Below are 21822 nucleotides of genomic sequence, written 5' to 3'. Positions count from 1 at the left end.
TTCCAGCTTGGGGCTCTAAGGTCAGTGCTATGACTCAGAGCAGTGCAATAGATCTGTGACATGCATCAGATAAATGCTACCAGCAGAACAGCATACAAGTGCCCTTGCTCAGTTTATATTACAATTACAGAGAACAAACTGCATGAAAAGAACACTGTTTAGGTTGCAATGTCAAGCCCTCAAAAATGAGCAAATGCCAGAATTAAGGTTACCTGTGCAATCCTAATTCCAACCTCTTGTGTATATGCATGTTCACACAGTCATCTTTAATTACATGAGCACATGCTGTCTTTTCCACAGGATTCCACCCTCATTCAGGATGGATGGTGCTCAGGGTATGAATCAGGGTTGTATGGTTAATGAGGCTGCTATCTCTAGGGGCCCTGATAATCCCAGTCTCCCCACAAACCACCTTGGCTCCTCATCCCAGACCCAGTCCACAGCCCCCTCGGTGTGCTACCCCATTGTCATCTGCCGCCCCTAGTTTGGGATCTTCATTCCTCTAAGCTCCAGTGTGGCTGCCTCCTCCTTCTATTGCTCCCTGCCTGGGTGCCAGCAGGGGGCACTGTGCTTAGGACAGATGGAATCTTTAGCAAATGTAGCTGAAAAGCTCTATCAACCTTCTACTGAGCATGTGTTTGTTGAAATTTTTAGAGGCTCATTAACTGGCGAGATTTGGGCGTTTCTTCACAGGGACAGCAAGAGGCGTATCCCAGACACTGTGGAATCTGCTGCCAAATTTCAAGCCTCTGCTCCACAGCCTGGGGACACTAGAGCTTCTCAGTGAAATGGTTGGAAAACCATTTAACATTGGGGAAAACAGCGTATTTTCCACTATCCTCAATCTGAGAAATGACTAGACTGTGTTTGCTGACATTTTCCAAAAATTATTCAGCCTGACGGAGACACCCTTGGAAAATTACAGCTCAAACTATTAAAATCTGGCAAAATTATATAAACAACTCAAAATAGGGTTTTATAAATAGAAATGCCAGGCAACCTTAACTATAGGTAGCGCAGCCTGCTCCACCTGCAATAACCGACCCTCTGCTGAACTCCGTTGGTCCCAGATTGATAAAACCATCACGGATTTTAGAAACCTAGAAGTGGTTGTGTCCTTCACTTTGTAAAGGCCAAGGATTGAATGGACATGGAGACTTCTCATCCCTAGAGCAGGTCTCTCCATGTCAGAGGTGAAGCAGAGCGGGGGAAACTTGGATGGTTCGCAATTCTTCTTTTTTTTTTTTTCCACCAAATGCATCCAATGAAGTGAGCTGTAGCTCACGAAAGCTTATGCTCTAATAAATTTGTTAGTCTCTAAGGTGCCACAAGTACTGCTTTTCTTTTTGCGAATACAGACTAACACGGCTGCTACTCTGAAACAATTCTTCTATGGAGAGAGTAAGTGAGTCTTCAGAGCTCAGTTTAACCAGAAACCCCTTAAGCCAAAGTTTTATCCTACTCATGCAGGAAATATATGGGCATAACCAACATCAGCAATTTGACTGCTGCGACCTTCATATGGTCACACTCTGGCCGGCTGGTGTGGTACAGGAGCAGCATTGTGTACTGACACATGGGTTTGTGAGGTTACGAGAAGATGCTAATTCCTGAATCTTATTGCACTGGTATCTTTTCCAAGGAAATGAACTTGCCCAGCTTTCTGTTTGAATATAAATTCATATCTGAACTTCTTCCTTCATTGACCCTTTCAATGAATTGTATAAATCCACCAAAGGGAAAGCCTTACAGCAGACAAACATGCTTATGAAAATTAACTGAATGCAGTTAAGAGTGTGGGGTGTGAATTAGGAGGCATTATAGATTATTTGAGTAACAGTTTCACTAATAACATGTGTGGTGGGAGCACACGAATGGTCACTAAGTGTTCTGTGGCTACACATCAAACCTGCTTCTCCTGTAGGACATTCCCGTAGGGGTTGTCCTGCCAGGATCTGTGTGTAACTGGACTGACAGGAAGAAAAGGAGGACTTGTGGCACCTTAGAGACTAACAAATTTATTAGAACATAAGCTTTCGTGAGCTACAGCTCACTTCATCGGATGCATTCGGTGGAAAAAACAGAGGGGAGATTGATATACACACACAGAGAACATGAAACAATGGGTTTATCATACACACTGTAAGGAGAGTGATCACTTAAGATAAGCCATCACCAGCAGCAGGGGGGGGGAAAGGAGGAAAACCTTTCATGGTGACAAGCAAGGTAGGCTATTTCCAGCAGTTAACAAGAATATCTGAGGAACAGTGGGGGGTGGGGTGGGGTGGGGGGGAGAAATAATGTGGGGAAATAGTTTTACTTTGTGTAATGACTCATCCATTCCCAGTCTCTATTCAAGCCTAAGTTAATTGTATCCAGTTTGCAAATTAATTCCAGTTCAGCAGTCTCTCGTTGGAGTCTGTTTTTGAAGCTTTTTTGTTGAAGGATAGCCACTCTTAGGTCTGTAATCGAGTGACCAGAGAGATTGAAGTGTTCTCCAACTGGTTTTTGAATGTTATAATTCTTGACGTCTGATTTGTGTCCATTCATTCTTTTACGTAGAGACTGTCCAGTTTGACCAATGTACATGGCAGAGGGGCATTGCTGGCACATGATGTCATATATCACATTGGTAGATGCGCAGGTGAACGAGCCTCTGATAGTGTGGCTGATGTGATTAGGCCCTATGATGGTGTCCCTTGAATAGATATGTGGACAGAGTTGGCAACGGGCTTTGTTGCAAGGATAGGTTCCTGGGTTAGTGGTTCTGTTGTGTGGTGTGTGGTTGTTGGTGAGTATTTGCTTCAGATTGGGGGGCTGTCTGTAAGTAAGGACTGGCCTGTCTCCCAAGATCTGTGAGAGTGATGGGTCGTCCTTCAGGATAGGTTGTAGATCCTTGATGATGCGTTGGAGAGGTTTTAGTTGGGGGCTGAAGGTGATGGCTAGTGGCGTTCTGTTGTTTTCTTTGTTGGGCCTGTCCTGTAGTAGGTGACTTCTGGGTACTCTTCTGGCTCTGTCAATCTGTTTCTTCACTTCAGCAGGTGGGTATTGTAGTTGTAGGAATGCATGACAGAGATCTTGTAGGTGTTTGTCTCTGTCTGAGGGGTTGGAGCAAATGCGGTTATATCGTAGAGCTTGGCTGTAGACAATGGATCGTGTGGTATAATCTGGATGAAAGCTAGAGGCATGTAGGTAGGAATAGCAGTCAGTAGGTTTCCGATATAGGGTGGTGTTTATGTGACCATCGCTTATTAGCACCGTAGTGTCCAGGAAGTGGATCTCTTGGGTGGACTGGTCCAGGCTGAGGTTGATGGTGGGATGGAAATTGTTGAAATCATGGTGGAATTTCTCAAGGGCTTCTTTTCCATGGGTCCAGATGATGAAGGTGTCATCAATGTAGTACAAGTAGAGTAGGGGCATTAGGAGACGAGAGCTGAGGAAGCGTTGTTCTAAGTCAGCCATAAAAATGTTGGCATACTGTGGGGCCATGCGAGTACCCATCGCAGTGCCGCTGATTTGAAGGTATACATTGTCCCCAAATGTGAAATAGTTATGGATGAGGACAAAGTCACAAAGTTCAGCCACCAGGTTAGCCGTGACAGTATCGGGGATACTGTTCCTGACGGCTTGTAGTCCATCTTTGTGTGGAATGTTGGTGTAGAGGCTTCTACATCCATAGTGGCTAGGATGGTGTTTTTAGGAAGATCACCAATGGACTGTAGTTTCCTCAGGAAGTCAGTGGAGTCTCGAAGATAGCTGGGAGTGCTGGTAATGTAGGGCCTGAGGAGGGAGTCTACATAGCCAGACAATCCTGCTGTCAGGGTGCCAATGCCTGAGATGATGTGGCGTCCAGGATTTCCAGGTTTATGGATCTTGGGTAGCAGATAGAATACCCCAGGTCGGGGTTCTAGCGGTGTGTCTGTGCGGATTTGTTCTTGTGCTTTTTCATGGAGTTTCTTGAGCAAATGCTGTAGTTTCTTTTGGTAACTCTCAGTGGGATCAGAGGGTAATGGCTTGTAGAAAGTGGTGTTGGAGAGCTGCCTAGTAGCCTCTTGTTCATACTCCGACCTATTCATGATGACGACAGCACCTCCTTTGTCAGCCTTTTTGATTATGATGTCAGAGTTGTTTCTGAGGCTGTGGATGGCATTGTGTTCTGCACGGCTGAGGTTATGGGGCAAGCGATGCTGCTTTTCCACAATTTCAGCTCGTGCACGTCGGCGGAAGCACTCTATGTAGAAGTCCAGGCTGCTGTTTCGACCTTCAGGAGGAGTCCACCCAGAATCCTTCTTTTTGTAGTGTTGGTAGGAAGGTCTCTGTGGGTTAATATGTTGGTTAGAGGTGTGTTGGAAATATTCCTTGAGTCGGAGACGTCGAAAATAGGATTCTAGGTCACCACAGAACTGTATCATGTTCGTGGGGGGTGGAGGGGCAAAAGGAGAGGCCCCGAGATAGGACAGATTCTTCTGCTGGGCTAAGAGTATAGTTGGATAGATTAACAATATTGCTGGGTGGGTTACAGGAACCACTGTTGTGGCCCCTTGTGGCATATAGTAGTTTAGATAGCTTAGTGTCCTTTTTCTTTTGTAGAGAAGCAAAGTGTGTGTTGTAAATGGCTTGTCTAGTTTTTGTAAAGTCCAGCCACGAGGAAGTTTGTGTGGAAGGTTGGTTCTTTATGAGAGTATCCAGTTTTGAGAGCTCATTCTTAATCTTTCCCTGTTTGCTGTAGAGGATGTTGATCAGGGAGTCATTGACTGAGAGGGAGTCATTCCACTTTTGCTCAGCCCAGAAGTTTTAATTTCCAAAGGTCAGTGGAGCTGGTGGCCAGGTCCGGGGGGGACAGGTACTGATTAGTCCCTCAGCCCATAGCTGGGCTTAATGAGCCTTCCACATGTTAATGCTGCTAAAAATCAGTCAAGAATCCTTGTAATCTACCACGTTAGCTCTGCTAGGTGAGTCAGACTGGAGTCTTGTCTGGTCAAGCTGCAGGGAGCTGCGGTGCGCTTGCGTCTGCAGGAAGATACCTTACAATGAAGAGCACGGCCTGCAGGCCCCCAGCTGTGCTGTGGTCAGATCTAAGCAGAGTGGAGTTGGTTTAGTCACGGAATGGGATAGCTCTTAGGAACACAGTGCGGGTGATACAGAAATTGGCTCTCTTCTTTCTGAGGCGTTACAAAGCTGTAGAATTTTTTTGGGTGAGATATAAAGCTCCAGTCCTGAGTATTGTGGTAATCATATATCCCCTGGCACTTCTCTCAAGCAGAAAGTGTTACATCCAATGTCTTGGTCAAACAGAAACTTAGGTACAGTAATTGCATCATTGGGGATCCCAAGTTGCTAAATGACTCTCATTCAGATTTGCTCAGGTTACTAGTGAAAACATGACTTTTGGAACCCTGTGATCTGAAAGTCAAGCTGGGTTTTCTCTGCCTGGCCCATCATCTCCAGTAACAGACCTTCTGCAGGCCAGCCTCTGCCCTCAGCTGCTCTGAACGAATCCAGAGCGTATTATGGTTTGCTGCAGGGTTTGTTGGTGCCCTTGGGTGGCATGCAGGCACCCTGCCTGTCTGGGGTGCCGGAAGGCAATGTGTGTCAGGGGAGGCACAACCCCTCCTGTGGCTCCCCAAAGCTCAGTGGGAACATGCAACTACAGCCCTGGCAAGGGTTCAGCCTGCTGTCCCCTGTGAGCCCAGTCAGCTCCATGGTGTAGTGCAGAAGGAGGTGGAGTTGTAGTCCTGCCCTTTAGGGGTGTAGCCACTGTGGAACAGGAAGCCTGAGAAAGGAGGACTCCTTTTACCCTGCCCTCCCATCCCTTGGTCGGTGCCGGGGAACATTCTGGGCTCTGGTTGTCATTGGAGCAGGCCATCCTGGGCCTGCATGTTGTCAGGCTTGTCTGGCAGCGCACAGACTTACCAATGCTCACAATTTGATTGCACTCTGTGATGGAGTGCCAAGAGTCGAGAGCTGACCCAGCACTCCGCTCCTTAAGAGACCAGTTATCCCCCCTGGAGTGGACTTCACTGGGAGATGGGTGCTCAATGGCTTACTTAGGCTGGAGGCTGCTGAGCTAATGAGAATGATCTGCCCATCAGCAGGACACAGGTAAAGGCAAGGAAGGAAGTGCAAGAGAAGAAGGCTGGCAGGGGATACAGGATTAAGAAAACTTTCTCCTTCCTCCCTGGAGAGTGGGCTATGGGGGAAGTTTATGTCCACTTGTATGTTGTTGTACAAGGCTGTCCTGATGGAGGGGACCTAATAAATAACATGTTGGTGATTATCAACATGGAAGGCATCCAGCCTATTTGTGGTCGTCCAAAGGCAGAGAGGGGAGTCCTGTCACACGCTCTCATGTCACTTCATGTTTTGTGTAAAAGCCCTGTCTCCTGAAGGCATTGGATTAGGCAAGAATCATAGCTTTCTTTTGAAAAAAGTAAGTTTCTAGGTGTCACGGTTGCAGAGAAAAGTTTGAAAAGGTGGCCTGAGTTTAAACTAAAGGCTCAGAAGCCAGAAGGCAAATAAAAAGAACGCCACATTTATTTATTTTTTTTTAAATCTCATGATTTTTAAGTCAGTCTCATGATTTTTTAGGGTGGTGATTTTCGGTGATTTTCAATGTTTGGGATTGGCAATGCTGTGTCTGATGTACCCGAGTCCTGCAGGTCAATCCTCCTCATGCACCATCCTGCAGACTTACATCCCGAAGCGTAAAGGATGCCCATAGACACAGCTATTCCTGAATCTGTTCCGGACACAGTATCTAGGCAAGCACTTCGCAGAGTTCCATTCTCTGTGCTCCAGAACTGTGCATTGAGGCTCATTAACTAACGATGCACTTTAAGCAATAAAAATAAACTATTTTACAGCCTGTACCATATAGAGCTGAGAATGTTTTCAGCAAACTCATCCTAACCACGCAGACCATGAGCTGTACCAAGTGGCCTTGCTGCAAGATGAACACTACTATTTGTTCTTTTTCAGTCTTTATAAAGAGCCATTGGAAAGACATAGTGGACTGGAAATTGAGAGAACTTGACTCTCTTGGTTCCACTGCCGACTTGGGGCCTGATGCAAAGAATTACATCAATAGGTGTTGGATCCAGTCTTGCAGTTTGACTCTGGGTAGGTCACTTAAATCAGAGGCTTGCCTCTTGCTGCCTCAGTGTCCAGCTCTGAACACTAAGGGTAAAAATATGGCCCTTCATCATGGGAGCAGTTCACAATTCAAGCAGTTCAGTTCAAGATCCTTGAGTGGAAGGAAACAATGACAAAAATATCAAGATGATCAACTAAAAGGAAAATCTTAATGCTCTTTCTGGGCTTTGTCTTATGTAGGCCTAGAGCAGTGGGGTGGGTTGTGTGTGGTCACAGGGATGGAAAGTCCACCTGCTACCATGAGGAGAATTCTTAGGGGAGAAAAGTAACTGTAATACAAATTAACAGGTGTCAAATGCACTGTCTTACATGAGTGTTCTCAGTAATTAGAAATCTCTTGATTTAGGGTGGGTTTGCAGGGTAGTGCTTCCCTCTGCCCCACACATGGTCCGCTTTATTTGGCCGAAAGCTTTCCTGGCTTTGGTTCTCTTCTCCAAGCCCGAAATAGAAAAGAGGGATCGAACAAAAACTTGGATGCACAAAGCAGCATCTGATTTATAGCTCCCACCCAAATCTCCATGTCAGTCGGCTATCAGCAACCAGTCAAAGGTTTGCAATATCCACAACAGGTGGAGTGAATGGGTGCCGGGTGGAAAGCGTGCTTGGAAAGGGTTTGGGAGCAGAGCAGGTGGTGGCATGGAAGTAAAATGGGACTATCTCCACTGGCTGGGGGCAGAGTCCTGACAATATTCCCGTGGAGTAAGATGGATAGGCGCTTACAGATCCCCCTCTTTCCATGTCTGCTATTTTTTGACTTTCCACCCTCTTTACTTCCAATGTCCTGCTGGCCCATTCTATCCTTAATTCTAGTCACTTCCCATCTCTGTTTGGCTTCCCTCCCTTTTCCTTTGTTCTTATGTTTTTACTTTCCCCTCGCCCCAGTGCTTCAAGTGGTCTGATAAAAGTAGAGGGGAGGTCTGGAAGTAGCAGATAATCTGGAAGTAGCAGATTGTTGGTGAAACAGTTTTTAAAATGCATCCCTCAGCAGTCTGGCTCAACTTTTACTTACTTATTTATTTTGCTGGCTCCTTGCAGCCCATCCCAAACTATCCCCTTTAAGCACTGAGTCTCCCACATTCATATCTAGGTTCTTAGATGGCATCTGACCATATAGTGTCTTCTGCCATACATACATTAATGAACTTATTCCAAGTCTTCCTGTACCTCCCCCAGATCTGGTTCTAAAAGCATCCCATGTATCTGTCTTGGGTGCCTTCTGACTCTCTTCACACAGTCGGCCACACACTGGATCTAGTGCTCGGGGTGGGATTGGAGGCCAGGGAAGTGTCATGGGCTGATCATTGCCTTCTGTGATGGGAGGTGGAGCACACCTTCCCTGCAGATGTGAAGGAGCTGTAGTGTAGGGAAGCCCTCCCTAGCTGGCTGGAGCCTGAGGAATTCCAGATGGCTCAGAGGAAGAATGTAGTCTAACCCACAGACTGCTATTCGTGGTTTACTACAGCTGTACAAACATCTGTACAGCAACTGGCTTTGCTCCCATGTGTCACCATGGCTTACGTATGGCTTTCTACAGATAAACGGAGATGGCTGGGGTGCCCTGGGGTGGATACCTAGGATTGAATTGGATTGAGTGCAGCATATATAAATTTTATAGTGCACTGTGGCTGTGGAGGAGGCAAAGAAATGCAGTTTTGCCTTTGCTGTATCATCCACAAGGTCTCCTGCAGCAGGACGTGGACTGGGTGGTTTTTGCCTTGTGAGTCTGTGCTGCCTCTGGTCTGTTACAGAGTCCAGGCTCATTCTCGGGAAGAGTTTTCATGATACTTTGTGGCTAACACCACTCAGAGCTGGATTGATCTGGCTCCTTCCATGGAGACACCACCATTGTGTGTCCACGACAGGACAAGGCTAGTTCTTGTGCTTGAGCCTCTGTGAGTCTGTCCACTGAGGCTCCAGAAGTGCTAGGGGTGTTTTGTGCCACACCCTTTGGAGTTGGGTACATGTTCTCCTGGCTGGGGAAGGCCAGCGGGGAGGTGATGGCTTCTCTTTTGGTGAGTTTGCTCATGGCCTCCTCCTCGGACTGGCTGTGGAGTAGCTCTTGTAGGACTCTGGTTAAGGAACCACCACTTGACATTGTCTGTTTTACCCATTACTGAGCTGCCTCACTTATGTCGTTTTTGGGGAAGGTCATTGAGAAGGTGGTGGTAGGTCACCACTGGCAGTTTCCAGAGTCATCCTGATTATGTGGGTTCAGACTGCGGTTGGGGGTAGGCACCGCATTGGCTGCTGGGGTTGATGATCTCCTAGCACTGGATGAGAACAGGGAAGGCGTCGCTGCTGATTCTGTGGGATTGGTCAGCCTCCTTTGAGTCTGCTGACCATGAGGTTTTGTTGGGATGCTTGCAGTTCCTGGTAGGGCTGGGTAAGTTACTCTTGAGTGGTTCTGTTCAGCCCTTTCTGGGAGTGACCAAAAGGAAGTTTGGGGCAATTTTTCCTCCAGTCTGGAAGTCCGTGTGGGGCACAGCAGAGGTTGGTTTTGTCCCCTCTCCTCCTGCTCAAGGCCATAGGGAGAGTCAGTGGAACCCTGGCTAGCAGTGAGTTCAACATACTGATGCAAGTCAGTGTTTCCATCATATCCAAACTGGCTGGGGCCGTGGAAGGAATCACCCAGCGTTTGATGGCCTTGCAGAATGGGCGAGGGTGGGCTGGCTGCGAGAACTGTGCTGCTCCCGTCACCTTTTGGGTGGAGTTCAAGGGGCCTATCTTATACATCCTAGACTGGTTTGAGGCCCAGTGACTGGAGGTACCCCACTGATGCAGCTGAGATTAGCAGAGATGCCCTAGCTGGAGCTTCTTCCATTCAAGTGAAGGGGAACTGCTGGCAGGGCGATTCCCATGAGGGCTCCATGACCCTGAAAACCCTTCCCTCTTCTGGAACCCTGGTCCCTTCACCTTCCAGGCATGCTGCAACATTCATCTTTCACTGCAGCTGTAAAAGGGATGTTAGGGGAGGACTTAAAACTGAAGGGATGTTTCCCATGAGATCTTTGGCTGAAAGGTGTGTTTTCTCTTGTGGGCAAGAATAAATTGGCCTTTGTGGCACTGGCAATTTGAATAAAAATACTGCATTGAAACATTTTTTGTTTCAATTCGGTGAGTACATTTTGGGAGTCACCAATCACTGTGCAAACTCTCTCTTAAATGTTCACTGCCTGAAATGACAACCCTCGGGCATGTTTACTGCACCTGTCCTCTGCTGTCACAGATGATTCCAAATCAGGGGGCAGAATTCCAAAAACTAGCTGGAGGGAAGTGAAATGATTATGGGGCAGTATGCAATTGGAGGAGGCTGAATTTGTCCCGGAGTCCAAGTCATCAGTGTATTCTTATTTGTTTATCAGTCACTTCACAGTACTGTGTGTAGCGCAGTCAACATACATGGAGCTTTAAAGTAAAATGTTACTCTGAAATGTAGGCATGATGTCCTGATCTCTATATTTATTGCTGCTCAGTTGTCTCTGATGATGGTGACTAATAGTTCATCAATGCCTGGCTATCTCCTGTCTCTATTTAAGTGGCTGTTTCTGTCTTGTCGAGTGACAGATGGACATGTGAGAAGCCTGAAGTTGCTCGGGCCTTTTCTGGCAGGATGATTCAGGTCAAGAAAATACTCTGGAAAACACAATGTTGAATCATTCTTTATTCAGGTACATGACACGATCCTGTCATCATGCTGCCTGCTCAACAGCCACCATGCTGATAAAAAGTTCACTTTGGGGGACTTTCTCTTTGTCTAACTCCTGTATTAGTTGAAAAAATAAAGAAATCTAGGACTAAACTACCAATGTTAAAAATGGTAGTGCAGCTCAAATCCTCATCCTCAATCCTCATCCTGGCCAGCAGACCAGTGCCTAGTGCTACAGGTTTCAACTCTTCCTGAATTCAGCAAGACAGGATCAATACACAGAAGGAGAAAGAAGTGCCCAGGGCTGAAGGTGAACTCAGAACTCCTGTACTGTGAATTCTGGCTCCTGATTGCTTTGGGATGTAAGAACCTGTGTCTACTGCCCTTCGAAATTCTGCTGGTACTTGATTCTCCTGGCAGAATTGATAGGGAACTCAGGTTGGGCTGGCTTCTCCACTTTCAGTGTAAACTCCGGTGTCTCCCTGGAGCTTAGTACAATGTGGCCTTCTGGGCTCTATGATAATATACATAACAATAACAATAATACTACTACCAGAAAGTACCAGAATAGCAGTAAATGAGGTGGAAAGGGGTCTTGGTGATCACTGGGGCGAAACACTCGTCTGGAGTGAAGTGTGAAGTTGCCTAAGGCCATAGAATCATAGAGTTGGAAGAGATCTCAGGAATCATCTGCTCTAATCCTCTGCTAAGATGCAGGATTGATTGTGTCTAAACCACCCAAGATGGGGCTTTCCAGCCTCCTTTTGAAAACCTCCAGTAAAGGAGCTTCCAAAGTCTCCTGGGGCATCTGTTCCACTGTCCTGCTGTTCTTACAGTTCGGAAGTTTTTCCTGAGATTTAATCTGTATCTGCTGTGCTGTCATTTGAACCCTTGTCCTGCCCTCTGTGGTAAGAGAGAACAACTTTTCTCCATCTTTTTTTAATGGCAGCCTTTCAAGTATTTGAAGATCGCAATCATGTTCCCCATCAACCCCATCTTTTCCAGCTAACCATATCCAGTTCCTTCAGCCTTTGCTCATATGGCTTGCATTCCATCCTTTTGATCATCTGTGTCAGTCGCCTCTGGCCCGTGTCTCCACATCCTTTCTATACATTGGTGACCAAAATTAGACTCAGCACTCCAGATTAGGCCTGACCAGCACCAAATAGAGCAGTACTGTCACCTCCCTGTGATTTGCATGCTCTGCCTCTGTTAAGGCAACCTAAAATTGCATTTGCTTTTTTTTGCAACAGCATCGCCTTGCTGACCCATGTTGAGTGATCCCACAAAACAGAGCCTTCTCAGTTGTGCTGCTGCCGAGCCAGTTATCCCCCATTCTGTATTTGGTTTTTCTTCCCTCAGTGTAGCACCTGACATTTGTCTTTGTTGAATTTCATTTTGTTGTCTGTTGCCCAGTTATACTAGGACTACCAACCAGGAAACCAGCTGGGGCACCACCTCTGGAGTGAGGGAGCTGTGCTCCAGTCCATGCTGTCCTGCATTGTGCCACATTAGAGGCAACATATCGGGGGAGGGGGTCATATGGGGTCACATATCCCCCCCCCAGATTTGCTGCTTGGCTTGTATTGAGCATGCTCCCCGCTCCCCCCCCCCCCCGTATCAGTAGGCATGGGTCGTCTCTGTGCCACATGTGATAATTTATGGGCTTACTGTTATACACTGTGTTGCAAATTACACTCCTGGGATGAAATCCTATGGCCTGCTGAAGTGAATGGCAAAACTCCTATTGACTTCAGTGGGGCCAGGATTCTACCCATTCTGTTCTCCGAACCTCTGCCTGTCCCTTTCTCCCTGTTTGTCCTCTTCTCCCTTTCCATTGTGTGTGTCTGGGTGCGAAATACACTCTTAAACTCTCACAGTCTCTCTCTCTAGTATACCCACAGAACGCTTATGTGTGTATGTAATGCTTGTCCCATCCCATTCATGAAACTCTTCACTCCCATTGAAATGCAGACATCTCTGGGGTGGAACGTGATAGCTGTTTAAACATTGCACAGGAATGTTACACAGCTCTTTAGGCCAGGAAGTGAAGAATACCAAATCTGTTTGAAATTACAGAGGATATTTTAGGGAGGCCTCAGAGTAGCAGCCGTGTTAGTCTGTATTGGCAAAAAAAAAAGGAGTACTTGTGGCACCTTAGAGACTAACAAATTTATTTGAGCATAAGCTTTCGTGAGCTACAGCTCACTTCATCGGATGCAGGGTGGCTGTAATTACAGGGAGGCTGTAATTACTCAAGCTGGAATGTGGTGAGAACCACCAGCACTCACATACCCTGGGGGAGTGGTATGCCAGAGAGTTACTGAAACAGTAACAAGAATGGTTATCCATGTGAACACCACACACCTTGCCAAAACGATCCGCTATGTATTCTGTTTATATAGAAGGAGACTGGCTCAGTTAAAAATGCCAGTTGTTCTGATTCCTGCGGCCTTGTGAACCACGAGAACAATTTGCTAGAGTTTGATATATTGAGTGGGAGAATTTTCTTAGCCAGAGCATTTTACTTTCTTCTGAACAATCTGCTGGATCAACAATAAGTGGATTCACTCTTTTTGCCATACTGGAAATGAATGTTTTCAAACATGGTCGTTTCAAGCCATCTTACGAAACTTTTAGATGTAAATGATAGTTGTGAAGGAGGCTGGTTATGATACTGTATCTTTGCAGCATGGAAGCTCCCTGGCAGAGGAGAGCTGACTGGTGTGACTATTATATGCATTGTTGTAGTACTTGGACAACCTTCCTGTAGTTAAAATAGGTGACTTTCCAGATATTTGCAGCACACCTAATATCAATATCGACAATGATACTTAGAACTTTCTATTCCAATTGCTGTGCAAAGTGCAGGTGCCACAGAGATGGGCCTTGTTGAAAAGAATTGCAACATTAGCTCCCTGATATTCACAACTCCCTCTGAGTAGGTGAGAGCGGAAAGTTGAGCTCGAGAGGTTAACAGACTTTCCCACGGCCCCGCAGTCAGTCAGTGTCGTAAACAGGATTAGAATTCAGGAGTTCCTGGCTTCCAGCCCTGAGCTCAGACCACTGATCACCCTGTCTGTCTGCCATGCCTGGAAACAAACAGCTGTTCCTGTGGTGTTAGGGCCACTGATAACATAGCTTCCTGCCACTTCACACTGTAAACTGGTGGGTAATACTTGAGAAACGGGGCTTATTATAAAGACAGTAGGAGGCCAGCCTCAGCTGTGGTTGTGAAAACTAATTGCATTAAGATATGCAGAATTTTAAATACCAGAAGTAAATCTTCAGTGCATGTGAATTCCCCCTATTTGTGCTCTACTCACTGTTAAGGGGCCTTAGGTTCTGGCATGCTGAACTGTGGTTTTCCCCTTGACCTAGCAGAGCTGATGGGGGTCTAAGAATGGCATTTTTAACTCATTCCGTTTTTTTAGCTGGACCCTAAATATTTTGCAGTCAGCCCTTTTTTTTTTAAATAAAGAACAGCTCAGAATTAGTATAACTGAGACAGCACTGTCCCAAACCATTTGAGTCTATACATGAAGTTAACATGTTGTAACAGTTTTAAGCTAGTTTTCAAGCCAAGGCCAAATTGTACTTTAGCAGAGAGGTCAAGTTCCTATAGTGCTTCTCTGCCTTTAAAACTAATTTGGATGCTGAAGTAGTTGTGCAGGTATTTATATGTTGTTTATGGTACTTTCACCAGATCCTATTCTTCTCCTTTGGATCACCTAAAATGGTAAGAATTTTTGACTGGGATTAATCTGTGATCTTTGGGGAGGGGACAACTACGGGTGGGTCTTTCTGTATTAATAGCCTCCCCTTAAATGTATGTTATCAAACGAGACACATTCTTATCAGCCGAGAAACTCTGAACTGAGTTGTCTAAGGGGCTGCCTGTGAATTTGTTCCCGTAATAATGGCTTACCACAGACATTCAGGTAAAATGGAAATATCATAGACTATTTAATAAGTGCCAGTCTTGTGTTTAAAATACCTTTATATTGTGCAACTTGCTTTGGTAGCAGGATATTGTGTCATAGAAGCGATTGTTTATTTAGTACATTCTTAGTGGTTTGAACGATTGGCAAGCTGTAATTAACGATAACCATTTGGGATTGCAACAATAGAAGTTATTACACAGTGTAGCCAAAGATATTGTTGATTAAGCTCTTTTGAAATGGTTTTAAATAGTAAATGCTTTGTTATACAGTGCAGTGGGAAGCCTGTGGTTCGACTGTGATTTTAGTAAAGCTATCAAATGATCCCCAAATTTGGGGCGGGAGGGTGGGGAATTGCTTGTGGATATTTACTATGGAATGTGCTGGCTTTGGCATTATCATTGGTAGTAGGGGAAATGTACAGCAGCGGAGAAAGGAGGGAGGTAGAAAATATAACCATAGATGGGTTGCTACACTTTAGGGGAAGGATTGTGGTTACTATGCATTTCTTCTCTGTGTTAGTGGTAGCCTCCTTGATCAAACAGAGAGACCCTCTGCATTAGCAAGAAAGAGTAGGGTTCTCTCTCCCATGTACATTGATGGGAGTTAAGCAAGCATGTTTAGTGTATACCCCTTAGCATATACCTATTTCATGGCTTACAGTCTGAGGTGAGGAGGTCACTGAAAATGCCCTACATAAACCTACTGTTTGGGATTTTGATGGGTGTTAGACATTTTAATAATTTGGTCAATTTCCTCAAGTTAACTGATTTTTTTTAACGGTCCAATGCCTTGTTACCTCCACAGACTAAAGATGACAACTGCTTTTACCATTCTGACTCTCATCGCAAGTTGCTCTGCTCTGAGAATATATTGTATTCTCAGTTTGTAGCCCAGGTCATGCTGACACCAATCTGAACTGCACACATGGAACAAGTGGAGTTCACAGGCCTTAAGAGTTAATTTGATGAGAATAAAAGATCCTTTCAAAATTATAGGGGAAAGGTATGGAATGTAGCCCTGTCCATGCCCAGATTCTCAGGTGTCTTTTGTGTAATATGTGTACAATATTCCTGCAGAACGGAGTATTGGTCCTTCTAATCTTTTTTCATTAAAGTAAAAATTAATGTAGGTGGCGTCACTTGAAGCACCTCTGAGTTAATAGAGCCACTCGTCTCATTTAGATTTTAGCAAGACATTCACATTTTGTTAACTAGCAATTTATTATTAAAACACACCCTCAATAGTGAATACGGCTCCAAGAATGCCAAATGTTACCATACGGTAGGTTCTTCTTATTGGTCTTGTGGACAAGAGACACTGGTGTGGGATTCAAGAGATCTGGCTTCAGTTTTCTGCTCTGCCACAGATTCCCTGCGTGACTGTGAGAAAGCAGCTTAGACCCTAATCCTGTAAGTGCTTGTACATCTCAGGAGCCACATTAACTTCAGTGGGGCTTCTCACATGTCGAAAGTTAAGAGTTTGCAGGATTATGGCCTCAGTCACTCTGCCTCAGATCCCCATCTGTAAACCTGAGTTACTAGCACTTCCCTAACCCAGAGAGGTGTTGTGAGGGTCCATTGTTATACTTGTGAGGTGCTCAGATCCTGTGATGATGGGGCTGCATAGATATTGCAGAATGTGTGAGGAACTTGCAGTAGCCCATGTCTTAATAAAAGCACCTCTCATATATCCCCATAGTAGCTTGTAGATTGTGCTGGGCGAGAGCACACACACTAAAGCTTTGAAATGGAAGAACGCTGCTCTTGGCTAATCTCCTTGCACAAGTGAACCTTAACCATTTCTCTCTCTTTGCGGTTTGCCAGGGGTACGCACCACCAGCCTGCAGTCCCCTTTTACAGGAGGTGCGATTAACTTCATGCCTCATGACTGATTAAGGGAAGGGTCCTTCTTTTTAAGTGTAGTCATTTGGCACCTTTGCGGTTTAGAGCAGACCAGATGGCATTGCATGAAGGGATTCAGAGTACAGTGACTGAGATCCAACACCTGGGGCCAGATCCTCAGCTGCCATACATCAGCCTTGCTCCATTGTGGTCACTGAAGCTTCACTGATTTACACTAGGATTGAAAGAAGACACCCTCATCTACCTGAGAATACTGTTTGCAGTATTGTTATAGCTGTGTTGGTCCCAGGATATTAGAGACACAAGGCAGGTGAGGTAATAGCCTTTATTGGACCAACTGCTGTTGGTGGAAGCTTTTGAGTTTCACAGAGCTCTTCTACAGCCTCCTTTGAGAGCCTCAAGTTATAACAGTAGTTCAAGATATCCAGTGACACCTGTAATCCCCTTTTTGTTACTCTTCCAAGAGCTCAGTCTTCACCGGGAGCAGCAGCACTGATTTTCCTAAAGCAGCTCCAGAAACAAACTCCCTCTTGAGCTAGGGATTCAGTTCCCAGCAGCTCTGGCAGTGCAATGCCTAGACCTCACTCCCTGGTGAGCTTGGCTACTGTTCCTGAAGAGCTCTGTGAAGCTTGAAAGCTTGTCTCTTCCATCAGCAGAAGCTGGCAATAAAAGAACTGAGACTATGTCTGTAATGTATCAACATACCAATAGAAGGTTAGTAGGTTAAGGTCTCATCTTCCTTCTTAAGTGGCAAACAGGTTAATAAAGTTTAAGCACAGTTTCCCTATTCATTTTTACAGCCCAGCCCTTGAGTTCCTGTATAAAGCTTTATCGCATTTGTACATGCTCCCTGGAGACATTAACACACAACCTATGCAAAGTGCTCTGCTTATCGGTTATGCTTAAGTTTCATTTGTTAAATGTGTTCTGCAAATCATTGCTTTATATAGCCCAACTGAATTCCAATCAAGCTGGAGGCCACAAAAGTCAGGAAAACGAGTGTTCTTATGTATGGGGGGAGAGGGAGGGCCTCGCAGAAGGGTTTAGAAATTAATGTTCACAGAGAGAAGTTGATTATTCAGCCCTGTGTATTGTGTATTGCTCGCAGATAGAGCTGGATCAAGTGTGTCATTCTAAGCAGTGTTTATTTGTATGAATGCAATCGTCCTTGCACCCAATTTCAAGCGACATTGTAAGTAGTGCTTTTTGGCTTTGTGTCCTTTCGAGAGAACATATTAAGAAATATAGAGTTGTTTACCAGATTGTAGAATTATTACTGACCATAAAGCCAAACAGAAAGCTCACCCTGGAAGTTGAGGCATGCTTAGCACAGTGCCTAAGACATTCTAGGGGGTGAAAAGGATTGGTGTGTATGAACTGAGGGGTGGCTTTGGAAAAGGAGCAGAAGCTCTTTTTGCATAATCAGCTAATCGGCACCTTTTTGGTCAGGTAGATTTACAGCTGAATTGTAACTTGTTTTCACATCAATTTGCTGACATGGGATAAGGTCATTGGTGTGGCCTGCTGCCTTGCAGCGGTAGCTCAGCTCACCAGGGAGTGAGGTCAAGGCACTGCATTGCCAGAGCTGCTGGGAACTCAATCCCTTGCTTAAGATGGAGTTAGTTTCTGGAGCTGCTTTAGAAAAATCGGTGCTGCTGCTCCCAGTGAAGTCTGAGCTCTTGGAAGAGTAACAAAAAGAGAATTACAAGTGTCATGGGATATCTTGGACTCTTGTTATTACTTGAGGCTCTCAAGGGAGTTCAAGGAGTTGGCACGTAATGCAGTAAATCCTCCTCTGGCAGTTCACACTCCCACACACCCACACTTAGTTTATACCGCACCTCATGGAGATCAGCCCAGGTGGGAAAGTCATTCAAGTCTGGTTGTTGCTTGTGCCTGTTTCTTCAGAGTTTCCCAATCAGTATTTTCTTTCCTCAGTGACTGGTTTATATGTAAAGCTGAAGGAAAATATGGATCACAATATATTCTGATGATGCATGTGTGATACTTCTGAAGTTAAACAATGCTGCTCAAACTCCCTTCATCTGGACACCATGGTCAGGAAAAAATTAGCTTGTAGAACAGTTACATCCAACGAAGATACGTTCAGGTTATTTCAAGCTTGAACACATGCACCACACTGTCTTGCTCTTGAAGTATGTGCTGCACCAGTAACGTTATTGTATCCCTTGATTAGTGCTTGCTTTGACGTGTGGAGAGCTACTTTGCATTGCTATAGAATACACGTTGCCCTGGCATTGGTCCATACTGTACACTGGAGAGCTGCTGAGCAACTTGTGTAATGCAACTCTGTAAAGCTGCATGCTGAAATAAAGTCAGGTGAAGGAAGACAGAGACCAGGAGAGAGGGGGAATCCTGACATTTCCATATATCCAGTGTTGGGTTTGCGATCGATGACATGGGATTACTTTCCAGACAACAGGGGCATGTCAGGGTTGAAGTACCTGGAAGTTTGGGCAAGTTCAGTGGTGGGGATTGTAATAGGGGCAAGTGACTAAGGGGCTACAAATTTCTCTTCTCCAAAATAATGAACTGCTGCGGCTGCTGCTGAGTCTCCATGAGTAAGGGGCGGGGTGGAGGTGGGGTGTCAGGTCATCCATGCTGTGGCACTGTGCCTCCTCCCTGAGCCCACCAGCTCCGTGACAGCCTTGGAGCTATGCTGTTGGGGACTCCCTCGGCCCACAGTGGCCCCTAGGGAACTGGGGACTCTGTGGAAAAGGTCATATGGCCTCGGGATCGGCCCAGTTCCACACAGAGGGGGGATGGCTGGCTCCATGGCAGCACCCCTTCTCCTGCTGAACCCTGCCGTCGCCTTCCCTTTGCAAGAATAGCAGGTGGACAGTGTATTTTCCCCTCTGGACCCCTCTAGCTTTCAATCCATCCCCTTAGAGTGTACTTGGCCTCCACGGAGAGGTCTGTGAGGGGTTTGGGAGGGGAAGGGATGGCTCTGCAGAGGTGGCTGGGCTCGTGTGTGTGTGTGTGTGCGTGTGCACAGGGGATGTGCTCCATATTCAGATTGGGAATGCTCCAGGTCATAATTAGTCCCTCTATTTACAAAAAATTGAACCCTCTGGTAGCTAGAATCTGGCAGGAGTTGTGTGCTGGCTCCTTTGCTTTTGGTGCTGTGTTTATCTTTTGCAGACATTAAAGCTGGGACGGTAGCATTGTTGTCTGTTGTTTGCACGTGATGCATTCAGGTGCAGCGACGCGGTTGCAAAGAAGGGCCATAGGTTTGTAGTGATGTCGTCTTGCTCAAGGGGATCATAAAACTAAGATGAAGAAATGTTCCAATGCTGCCTGCCCTGGACTGCGCTTAATTCAATTTCTTTCAAATAAATCCTGTTCGGCTGACAAGGCTGTACATATTTGGCCATTGTCCACATAGTTCCCATATTTCTCATCGGTTTGCATGTTTCGAAAATGATACACATGTGGCTCTTGGCTCAGTTCCAGGATGTGCATGGGCTCGACGCTGCATTGTCAGCAGGAGAGCATTGTCCCTCTGACCTTGGCAAGGCAGTGTTTCCAGACAGGAAAACTGGCCTGGGTCCCAAAAGAAATCTGTTCGCCCAGCTGCTTGGGCTTTATTTTGTTAAAATGGAAAGAGACCAGAGACAGTGGACGCTGTCTTCTAATCTCTGCCACTGACTCACTGTGCCACGCCCATCTCTTGGTGTGCGCCCGCTCACCTCCCCTCTCAAACACGAGAGGGGCTGTCTGATGGGGAATACGTGGAGCGTGCGCCTGGATCATGTGTGTTCTAGATTGGTCAGTGGGGGTTGCACAGGTGTGACTTGGGAGTTACCCAAAGCTGGAGAAGCCCAGAAACCAAACAGGAGACAAAAAGGAGATTTCTTCCTCTTGAAAACCGAGGCAGCATCAGTGGGTGCGAGCCCCCGCCCTTCCCCCTTCCATGTTAGTAACTTCAGAAGAAACTGAATCCAGCGTGACCCGATGGTCACCTACACAAATGTGAGGCTCATGGCAAGTCACTGAGCTCAAGCAGGGAGCATCAGGTGAGGATGAAGGAAACAGCAGGTTCACCTCCAGAGAGGCCCTTCCGGAGCTTGGCAGCCAAGGAACGTTCCTTTCAACACTGCTTTGTCTCCTTTGGTGAGGAAAGTAATTTTTGCTGCCAGTTGGTTTGTAGTTAATGAGACACAACAGATCAACCAACCTGCTGGTGTTAATTTGATGTTGATGGCTAGGGCCTGCTCCTGCTCCCACTGAAACCAAAGGCAATGCCCCCATTGACCTCAGCAGACCAGGATTCAAGCCCTTAGCTTGTAATTTCTAATAGTGCAATTACTGGAAATTTACCAGTCGCTTGGGACTGGCGAGTGGCTAAAGAGAAAGGAGCACAAACAAGTCCTCTAGCTGTCAAAGCACTGTTGTCTGCTGCTATCAGAGCACTTCAGAAATAAATAGCCAGGATCAAAGGGACTCCTGCTGCTTGATTGCCCTGGAAACTCCACTGCCTTGAAGGCTTGCACCAATCTGAGAAGTTTGCCTACCTCTTCTGCACCCACCTAGCCCTGTGGGCCCAGTTTGTGACCCAGAATAGGAGCAAAGAAGCCATAAGGGAAGCAGAGCCTGTCCCAGTTCCTTCACATGGCATTGAATTTCATGAGACAAAGGGTTAAGGCAGGCTGTGCAACCAAAAACATCAATCAAAAGCCCAATTGCTGTTTTTCAAAGGGTAACTCAGGCTAGGAAGGTCTGACACTACACTGCAGTAATAGAAGGCTGTGGAGCTCACCCCAGTACACTACAGTAATAGCAGCCAATGCATTTGCCTGGCACTGTTTCCGTTTCTTTGAATTTATGCACATTATGTAACCCTATCCTACTGGAATTGGTTCAGTAGATGATCTGTGGCAGAATTGGCACTGGGAGCGCTAATATAAACTTCTAGTATCTGGTGCCTTTTTCTTCAAAGAGGTAATTTCAGAGTATGGTAAATTAGCAGGATCAAAGCTTGAATCTCTTAAGGGTTTCTAGGGTGCCCATCACCATCGTATGTAAGGGCTTCCTGGGCAAAGTAGAGCTGCATAGTGGGGTCTCTAAGGCTCTGTCTACATTGCGTATGGGACGTCCCAGGTTCAGGGACGTGTGCTAGCAGAGGTCATGCTAGTGTGCTGTAGATATTGCCTTGACTTTGTGGCTTGGGCTGAGCTCGGGCTGTCAAGCCCCCCAC

The 21822-nt window shown here is 46.0% G+C and overlaps 1 protein-coding gene across 3 annotated transcripts in view; it reads left to right on the top strand.

The window, feature by feature from the left end:
- FHL1 (four and a half LIM domains 1) overlaps window positions 1-21822 on the top strand; it is a 64859-nt gene that overhangs the window by 29005 nt on the left and 14032 nt on the right. The window contains exon 1 of one of the 3 annotated variants that reach the window (XM_038417498.2): window positions 14637-14739. The exons of 1 other annotated variant lie outside the window; for it this stretch is intronic. In XM_038417498.2, the coding sequence (XP_038273426.1) occupies window positions 14718-14739 (22 nt within the window). In that variant the 5' untranslated portion in view covers window positions 14637-14717. Of the gene's footprint in view, window positions 1-14636; window positions 14740-17573; window positions 17797-21822 lie in introns of those variants that run through there. One more of the 3 variants, XM_043492120.1, reaches the window with a different exon arrangement.

The sequence above is a fragment of the Dermochelys coriacea genome, chromosome 9 (genome assembly GCF_009764565.3).
Source record: "Dermochelys coriacea isolate rDerCor1 chromosome 9, rDerCor1.pri.v4, whole genome shotgun sequence".
NCBI classification, from domain to species: domain Eukaryota; kingdom Metazoa; phylum Chordata; order Testudines; family Dermochelyidae; genus Dermochelys; species Dermochelys coriacea.
The sequence above is the reverse complement of the archived record's forward strand: the minus strand, read 5'-3'. Positions and strand labels throughout refer to the sequence as shown.